A 10,117-nucleotide genomic window follows, 5' to 3' on the forward strand; every position below is an offset into this window, starting at 1 on the left:
TCCTCCAAGTTGGCTGAGTCACCATCGGTTGCAGCATACCTGAACATGTGCCAGTCAGTGTACTCAAAACAGTCCTGAAGAGCAGAGATGGCTCCTGCTGGCCAGGTTTTCTCCTGCTTCAGAACCGGTTTGGACCGGCTGACAAGTGGTCTGTATGCTGGGATTAGCATAACAGAGATGTGGTCTGAGTAGCCAAGGTGGGCCTGTCAGGTCTGGTACGCGCTGGGGATGTTTGTGTAAACAATATCCAGATTGTTTGCCCCTCTCGTTGCAAAGTCCACATGCTGATGGAATTTAGGGAGCACTGTCTTGAGATTTGCATGGTTGCAGCATTCTGCAGTTCACTAAAAGCCCCATACACAGAGCGCATCCTTTGTGTTAGTGCTGGGGGAATGTCACTGGTGATCAGTGATTGGACATTGAGAATAATGGAGAGCCTTGCCCAGTTCAGGACAGCCACTAGCATCTGCTCAGAAAGTCACTAGATTAGTCACTAGGCTTTTTTTTTAATTAAAGTCTCTAAAGGAGTCTGAAAAGTCTTTAAGTTGGCAACACTGCGGTCAAGAGGCGGAGCCACTGTCCACCCAGCCGTATCTAATGCTCAGACTCTGGCTCCAGTTTTCACAAGATGGCGACTCCAATTTCAACCCAAAACAAGATTTCAAAACCACACAAAGGGAATAAATGGTGCCGTATTTTCCACTCGTACGGTGTATAGTCACTGGTTTGTAAGCTATAGCAATATTGGATCGCTAAAAATAATACATTTAATGATTTATCTAATAAGTTACATTTATAACCGAATACAAACATTGATTATACTGTGTGTTTTTTTTTTTTTTAATAGTAAAATAATTGTAATTATTTTCTAAAATCTCTTTTACTATCCATTTTTATTTTTCACCTTCTTTCTTTGTCTATTTTATTAATTCCACCACATTTATTTTTCCTATTTTCCTCATTGCATAAATGATAATGAGTGGGTGTGTCCTCTCAGCTGTTTGATTGGTCCAGACTGTTTGTCTAATTTTTACCTCTTATTTTTAAGAAATAAAACATGCACAAATATAAACTTGTTAAATTTTATTGGAAAAATTGTAATAAAATGAGATCAGTTACAACTATAAATCCATACACCAGCATTATACAGATTAATAACAAAAAGCATCATTCAGATTAATAACAAAACATTTTACAATACATGTGCGTAAAATGTAGATTCTTATCATAAAATCCCCTCATTTCATTGATTATAAAATAATTATGTGATTATAAATTCAGCACCAAGTTTTAAGTAAAACGATTTCACAGTGTGTATTTGACCTTTTAATCAGAGAGAAGCTTGAAATATTGGTTCCTGTTCTACACTGTACAAAGCTGTAATGTGTACATTAGTCTACTGAAGAGGAGCTGAAAATTTGTTTTTATATTTGATTTCATTAATATATAAAATTTAAATCACAACCCAACACCATTCTTATGTTTTTAATTCAATTCATGCTTTGTGGAATAACCCAGTAATATTTTTACCCTCCACACATTTAAACCCCAAACACACACATAAGAACATTATCATCATGCTTACTGATCTAACTACAATAAAAACACACAAAAAATGAATTTGTATATTGACATTTTTTAAAGGAATAGTTCTAGACATTTATACTGATTTTGACTTTTAAATGCTCTTACTCTTTTGCTCCTTCCTAGAAATAAATGCTTAAAATGACCAAAATTATCTATCAATAGAACAAGATATCTTTACTTGTTAAAGTGTAATTTGTTTTGCAGTGAATATGATTTCAGTGGCAGAGATCAATCAATTCATACTAACTTTAGCCATCATCTTCATCACCATCATCATCATATTTATCACGAGGTGCTGAAGAGAACATGTGTTCATTAACATTAGACATGTTCTCCATCTGCTTTTTCACCTAATCCCTGAAGAACCTTGCGGTACTCTGCAGTATTAGTGTCCTCGTGCTGGTCCTGAGTCACCCACTCATCCAGACGCTCACGCTGGTTCTGATCCAGGATTCCCATGTGGCTGTACTCTGACACCAGGTTTCTGTATCCTGCTTTGTAGTAGCCTCGGACACCATCATCGGAGAAAATATGACTCGGAGTTTGAATACTTTCACCTGGAAATACACAAAAGAATATCATCAAGTGTAGCAACACAATGGCCCTTTTACACTTAGACCATCAGTTGTGTTTGTTATGTGTTGTATTGAATCTCTTGTATTGTTGTGTTATTAATTAACAGCATTATTTATCAAATTAATCAACAGCAGAATTTAACAGCAGCGTTATGAAACTACCCGTAACATTCTGGTAACTGCTACATTATTGTGTCTAACGTAAACACCCTGCCAAATCACAGCATCTACTGGAGGGCAAACCATGCATGTGTTTTGCAGGATTAACACCTCTGAGGTAACACCTTTCTTACCTAGAGCATCTCTGAGCTTTTGTGAGGTAAGCGGGTGATGTAGAATCATGCAGCATTTCATCAGAAGCTCTATGTCTCCACTAATCATGGTGTCTGCTAGAAGTTTCCTGCAAAAAAAAAAAAAACATACATTTTTAAAAGCAGATTTAACCTTTGCCTTTATGTTTTAATGAAGTAAATAATTCACTGCTTAACATTGTAATGCTGTACCGAAAATGTTCAATGCTTAAAACTACTCCAAATTCCTGTAGTGTTAATTGGAAGTCTGTATAATTGCCTTGCATGAAGATTTCATCCGTAACCGTTAACACACAGAATGTGAATGTTACCTGGCCATCTGTGAGCGGTTGCTTGGGCCCGTAGTTAAAGCTTGTCTGTGATCTTGTCCCAGAACCTCCATGGCAATCAGGTGCTGTCCAGTATTGTCAGTCTTTATGCTGTTGATAAGTTTATTAAGCTCCGGGTTTTTATTTTTAAACTCGTTCACCGAGTTTGAGTTTTCCATGAACATCTGAGCTTGTCTGATGGAGTCTTTCGAGGGAATATGGCTTGAGATAAGTGTCCCAGTGGTGTTCTTACTGGACTTGCGAGCACTTAGAACACTGCCAAAAGATAATGAGAATGTTGTGTCAGTGGTATATGTTGTATCATTTGTGTGTCAGTGGTATATGTTGTATCATTTGTGTGTACGTGGTATATGTTGTATCAGTGGTGTATCAGTGGTATATGTTGTGTCAGTGGTGTTCAGTGGTATATGTTGTATCATTTGTGGGTACGTGGTATATGTTGTATCAGTGGTGTATCAGTGGTATATGTTGTGTGTACGTGGTATATGTTGTATCATTTGTGTGTACGTGGTATATGTTGTATCAGTGGTATATCAGTATCAGTGGTTTATCAGTGGTATATGTTGTATCAGTGGTATATCAGTGGTATATGTTGTATCAGTGGTGTATCAGTGGTATATGTTGTATCAGTGGTGTATGTTGTATCAGTGGTGTATCAGTGGTATATGTTGTATCAGTGGTATATGTTGTATCAGTGGTGTATCAGTGGTATATGTTGTATCAGTGGTGTATCAGTGGTATATGTTGTATCAGTGGTATATCAGTGGTATATGTTGTATCAGTGGTATATCAGTATCAGTGGTTTATCAGTGGTATGTATGTTGTATCAGTGGTATATCAGTGGTATATGTTGTATCAGTGGTGTATCAGTGGTATATGTTGTATCAGTGGTGTATGTTGTATCAGTGGTGTATCAGTGGTATATGTTGTATCAGTGGTATATGTTGTATCAGTGGTGTATCAGTGGTATATGTTGTATCAGTGGTGTATCAGTGGTATATGTTGTATCAGTGGTATATCAGTGGTATATGTTGTATCAGTGGTGTATCAGTGGTATATGTTGTATCAGTGGTATATGTTGTATCAGTGGTGTATCAGTGGTATATGTTGTATCAGTGGTATATCAGTGGTATATGTTGTATCAGTGGTATATGTGTATCAGTGGTATGTATGTTGTATCAGTGGTTTATCAGTGGTATATGTTGTATCAGTGATGTATCAGTGGTGTATGTTGTATCAGTGGTGTATGTTGTATCAATGACGTATCAGTGGTGTATGTTGTATCAATGATGTATCAGTAGTGTGTCAGTGGTATTTATTGTATCAGTGGTGTATGTTGTATCAGTGGTGTGTCAGTGGTGTATGTTGTATCAGTGGTGTATGTTGTATCAGTGGTGTGTCAGTGGTGTATGTTGTATCAATGATGTATCAGTGGTATTTATTGTATCAGTGGTGTATGTTGTATCAGTGGTGTGTCAGTGGTGTATGTTGTATCAGTGATGTATCAGTGGTGTATGTCGTATCAGTGGTGTATGTCGTATCAGTGATGTATCAGTGGTGTATGTTGTATCAGTGGTGTATGTCGTATCAGTGATGTATCAGTGGTGTATGTCGTATCAGTGATGCATCAGTGGTGTATGTCGTATCAGTGGTGTGTCAGTGGTATATGTTGTATCAGTGGTGTATCAGTGGCATATGTTGTATCAGTAGTATTTATTGTGTCAGTGGTGTATCTGTGGTATATGTGGTGTATCAGTACCACTTACTTAATCGTGGATCTCGGTACACATTGCTGTTGTGATATGAATAAATAATAGAAATGTCTATGAGCAATCAGGTACTTTACCTTTTATTTTCACCAACAAATCCAAGATGGTACATTTTGATGAGGATACATTCGTCACCTCTGATGAATTTAACACTCTGTAAGTATTCCTGCAGTGCAGTGTCACTCTCATTTGTACTTCCATCAGTTACACCATATTTCCTAGGGTTTTTCTGAGACAAGTCGTATCCTCGCTGAAGATTAAGCATTGGTGCGTACAATTCAAGGTTTGTCTGGATCTAGTGAGAAATTAAGAGTGTGAGATTAAATACATGCGCAGGTGACTGTGTAACACTGTACACTGATTGGTCAGGAATGGGTTTTTCTAATTATGTGTTTCTGTTATAGCATTCTCGAGTACTTATATGCTTCCACAGCCACAAGCCCCAAAAACACAAATTATATATATCTCATATATCTAGGGCATATCAACCACTGAATCATCAACAAGAACATAAACCAGTCATTTATTGTGATAACATGTTGCTGGTGGACACGTGAGAAAAAAATAAACATGTTTTCTGTAAGGAGACGTTTATTTAACATTTATGGAAGGAGATCTACAACTAAAATCTGGCTTTTGCATACCGGATGTGCACACATTGTTCCATGAAGCAATCAGAGACATAAATTAAGTGTACCTCACCTCATTTTTCACTTTCTGACGTAGCATCAAAGCTTCTTTATTCAGGTCTTCTGTCTTGCTGCCAGTTGCTTGTGCTACTGCATGATAAAGAGCATTCTGATGGTCAGAGTTGATGCTGATTATCCTGCCATCATCTTGTACAACGTAAAAATGGCCGCTGTTCAGCTGTGCACCAGCTCTGTTTTTAAAATTAAAAGTAACTACGTTCAGTACACAATGTTCATAAGCATTAACACTGAAAGTTATTTCTATAAGTGAGCTGTATAATGCTCTAGTGATTAGTCTTACTGTGATGGATGCAGGTCTTTTGGGGATTTGGTTAATTTCAGTTTTATATCGCCTGCTGTTTTGTTGGTTCCTGGGTAACATTCCTCAGTGAGCTGTTTTCCATTTTCATCAACGACAGCGAGTTGAATTCCTTTTCCATTGAGCAGGTTACTTTTTGTGAGCACGTACATATCGAGGGCTGTAGTGGGCTGATCGGCTTTGCTCATATCTTCTGTATACTGGATTAGCTTTGTTTTGTCTTCATCTGACAGCTGTTCCACTTCCTTGTGGCTCGCAGATTTCTTGTTGTGCTTTTTCCTCTGGTCATCAAAGAAATGCTGAGTTTTATGTCTGTCCATAATGCGGTCTACCGCCTGTCCAGCTGCACTGGACAACTGACTCTTAAATGTGCTGGTCATTAAAGAAGTTATATGTTCAGAACAGGAACTGATGAATTGCTTAGAAACCTCTTGAGCGATAATCTGTAGAAGTTCTCCTTTAAGGCGTTGTACATCGTGTAAATTATGTCGTCCATCTTGGTCATACTTTATCATGTCTTTCTGAAGCTCACTGATGCTCTCCTGTAATTCAGGAACAAATTTCTTGTCTATTATCTCCTTTGTTGGTACGGTACCCAATATTTGAACGAGATTTGTTGAGTACTCCGCTACTTTCAGAATGAGCTTTGCTGTTTCAAGCACACCTGAAAGTTTTGCTTTATTCATAAGCTCTGTTGCTGCTTTACACACCTCAGAGAGTTTGCTGATAACGTCCCGTGCTGTGGTACAGTCCAGTATGAGGTGAGGAATTATTTCTTTGCAGAGCACACCAACTGATTTGTTTATTTGCTTCTCATAATTCTGGTCAATCTTGAAATTCTCTTTTTTCAAGGCAGCTTTAGGAACACCTGAGCTGATGAACTCAACAATAATCTGATCCAGTTCTCTGCTATGCTTCACTGATGATGTAACGACATTCTCAAAACTGCTTTGTAAAATCTTCTTAAAGACTTCCTGAAGTGCTGCATCGATTGCGTAGTTCATGGCACTGAGCACAGACTTTTTCCCGATTTCCTTAACTGCATATTTAGTTGCATATTTGAAGTTCTGTCTGAGCGCTGTAGAAGATGTCATGTTTTTCATTGTAGACTTAAAAGTTTCCTTACTGACGGATGATAAACCAGACTTAATGCTTCCTTTGACTGAAGTAAACATTGCCTTTCCTGATTTGATGAATTCAGATGCAACAGAAGAGAAAGACTTTGTACCATTGAGGAGACTTTTTGTCACTTTAAACACTGAGGTAACCGCTTTCTTGATAACGCTAAACCCAGCTGTTAGCAAAGCAAGCCCGATGCTGATACTCTTAGATATTGCCCATGACACCCAATCAAATGTGCCCTTTATCATCCCCTCTATTCCATTGATCATGTCAGACACTCCTTCTGAAATCAAGCCCATTCCAAACTGGCTGGCTGTTCCAAATGTCAGCGCACAAATAAGAATTCCAGCGAGCACCTGTACCACCCCGAGTATGAAACATATCAAAGCATCCAAACAAAACTTAGGCTTCTTTTTCACCTCAAAAACAACACCGAGGCCATAGTCATATAACGATCTCAGCTCATTTGTGACGATGAAGTTCTTTTCTTCAGACAGAGTGTAGACTGAACAGTCCTCTGTAATGGCGTCGCTGTTGTTTTTCTCCAGCTCTTGAAGTTTACTCAATGATTTATCAATGTACGTCATCCAAGACTTAAAGATGTTCATTCTGGCCTCCATTTGACTCTGAAAGTTGTTGTTGTCTGAGCTCTGGTCTTTGTTACCAGTGACTGATAAGTTACATGAGATCATTGTGTTTGAGACTTCTGAGACATAGACGTCAATGGATTTCCTTGCGTCTTCCAGCAGGTTCATTGCATCTGCTTTATAGTTACCCTTCCCAAGGTTGATGGTGATGTACGCCTGGTTATAGAGTGCCACAGCCTTGTAGTGTGGGTCAGCGTTTACAACTTTTTGCCAGTAGGAGTTAGCCCCAAAATCATTGCTGGATTTGTTTCGGCAGTGTAGATCAGTTCTTACAATTGCCTGTCTGACGTGATCATAGAAATTATTGCATTCTCCTTGCAGCAGCTTTCCACTTGTTTCATTCATCGTCCTGGTAAGGTCTGTTTGAAGTTGACTGAGGTCATCATGCCTGTCGATGTGCTCCTCATGAAGGGTCAACCACAAGGCCCAAGATTCTTTCAAAGCATTGATGGCAGGCTGATAATCAAACTTAGACTGATGATGTGTAAAGGTTTTAGGAATATTACTGAGCTGCAATAGCATGGGATCCAGTTTTTCTTCCTGTGTGTAATGCTCATCAAAGCCTTTCAGCAACTCACAAAATGTGGAGAACAGGTTTTCCTTTAGTTTTATTTTAGCCAGCTCATCACTTTCCATGTCGTGGATTCGTTTAATTTCATAATCCTCTCTTAGCTGTCGCATTATTTCCACAGACTGACCTTTGTAAGCGGGTGCGAGATGATCACAGTTCACAACCATCTGGACCATCCCGGGATTGCCTTTTCGAGACGTACGACCAAATATTTGTTTCTCCACTCTTCGGTTGTGTGGAAAGTAAGTAAGAAGAACGAAAAGACCACCACACTTATTCACACTTTCATCAACCTTTATGTCTGTGCCCCGTCCTCCGAGATTTGTAGCAATGATGATTCTGCCTGCACAGAAATTCTCTCTTTCAATGTTGTGCTTCTCGCTGATTGTGTACAGAGTAATCTGTTCTGCCTTAATTCTTCCTCCATCTTGTATTTTCTCATGTAGTTCATCTGCCGTTTTAACATCTTCACAAATTACCAAGATGACTTGTCCTCTCTCTGCTACTTTCCATGAAGTTTCACAAATCGTCTGAATCCATTGATGATTCCCACCTTTCACCTGGATGACTGGAAGCTCGACCACCCTTTTATGGCGATGTGCAGGTACAGTGTAACTCTTTGCTTTATAATGTTTTGCCAGAAAGTCCTGATCTGCATTACCTCCTAATGTACCAGAAACACCAAATATACCACTCCCTTTGAGGTACCTTTTAAAGTAATGGAAATTTGACATGTAGTTTGTCACGTTGGATATCGGTGAAATCGCAAGTTGGTGCTTGAACTCCAAAAATTGTTGTAGACCATTACCCCACTTCTTGTTTTTCTCCAGCACACCGCTCGCTTTGAAGTCCACTGGTATTATCGCATTATACTGGTGTCTGTCAGGACTGTCAGCAACTTCCCTTCCAGCAGCTGGTGAGGTGCCAATCATGTATTCTCGGCCCTGTGACATCTCAATAGCCCTTAGTGCATTCTGGACAAAACCTGGTAACTGATTCTCAATGTAGCTTTTCAAGAAAACAGGGACGACAATGAAGTTGTTGGATTCTTCAGCCGTTTGGAGGTTACCTGTGTACTTGATACATGACTTTATTGTGCTTACAGTTGCATCAATAAGTGATTCCTCAGACATGATTTCGCATGCCAGTCCTCCTTCCAGCAGTAGCATTTCAACATTAAGGTCACCTTGTTTTTCCCGAGCTTCAAAACATTTGGCTTTCTTGTTCTCTAAAGAGTAGCAATTAAACACTGTACTGTTCTCCAAGACTTCCTGAAATATACTCAGAAGATCGTACTGTTGTGAAACTCCAAGTTTCTTCATGACTTCAGATAATGCTATGGACATTCTGTCCTGGTTCTCATCTTCTTCATTTTCTTTCTCTTTCTTGCTCTCAGCTTGATGTATCATTTCAATATCCTCTTGGGTGTAGAACCCTAAAGTCACTCCAGGCAACAAGATCTCATTTGCTGAAAAGCTGTCTGATGTTTCCAGTCCCATAACGGCTGTTACAGCTTTATGAAAGTACTGTATCCTTGTTGCCCATTTTATCTCACCTGTTTCAAGCATTTCAATTGGTTGACAAGTAGATATCATGGCCCATATGTTGGAAAGTACTTGCTCCACATGCCTAAATCCACTAGATTCATGGGACAAGAACGTCACTTGAACTCCATTGTCCAAGGTCATATAGTCCACTTCATCCACTATTACAAGCTCAAATTGCCTTGTATCTCGGGTAGTCCTCTTCTCAAATTCCTGTTTAAGTATGTCTGCTGCAAAGACTCCCACTGTTCCATATACTATTTGTTGTCTGTAAGCATCTTTAAGATGTTCCTCTTGTTTCTCTGGTGAATTGGCACATGACGAAGGTGGAGGTACTACAGATGAGGTGACACCAAACATTTCAAATAATTTTTTCCATTCTTCTTGGTCTCGTCGGGCGAGAACTGGAGAGCTGGTCACAATGTCCACTTTTGTTCCACGAATAGCCAGAATTGTAGCAAACATGGCTAAGATACTGGACTTGCCTTCACCTGTGCCAATCTCAAGAAGACATCCTTTATTTTCTGTCAGCTGTGCTAAGAGGAGCAAAAGCAATGATGCCAGTTGTGTGCGTCTTGGAAAATAGCCTTGGATCACTGTGTTGTCTTTACTGGTGAGTGTTGAGCAGTCTTGCACTGCTATTGACATTCCAAT

The 10,117-nt window shown here is 39.2% G+C and overlaps 1 protein-coding gene across 1 annotated transcript; it reads right to left on the bottom strand.

The window, feature by feature from the left end:
• Window positions 1-1,068: 1,068 nt before the first annotated feature.
• LOC127647274 (uncharacterized) lies at window positions 1,069-9,850 on the bottom strand. Its single transcript, XM_052131422.1, has 6 exons — window positions 5,562-9,850; window positions 5,274-5,451; window positions 4,649-4,866; window positions 2,785-3,057; window positions 2,456-2,562; window positions 1,069-2,144 (listed from the first exon to the last, which is right to left on the bottom strand). The coding sequence occupies exons 1-6, from the start codon at window positions 9,821-9,823 to the stop codon at window positions 1,909-1,911; spliced, it is 5,274 nt and encodes a 1,757-aa protein (XP_051987382.1). The 5' UTR covers window positions 9,824-9,850; the 3' UTR covers window positions 1,069-1,908.
• Between the last annotated feature and the right edge of the window lie 267 nt (window positions 9,851-10,117).

Source organism: Xyrauchen texanus, chromosome 8 (genome assembly GCF_025860055.1).
Source record: "Xyrauchen texanus isolate HMW12.3.18 chromosome 8, RBS_HiC_50CHRs, whole genome shotgun sequence".
NCBI classification, from domain to species: Eukaryota; Metazoa; Chordata; class Actinopteri; order Cypriniformes; family Catostomidae; genus Xyrauchen; species Xyrauchen texanus.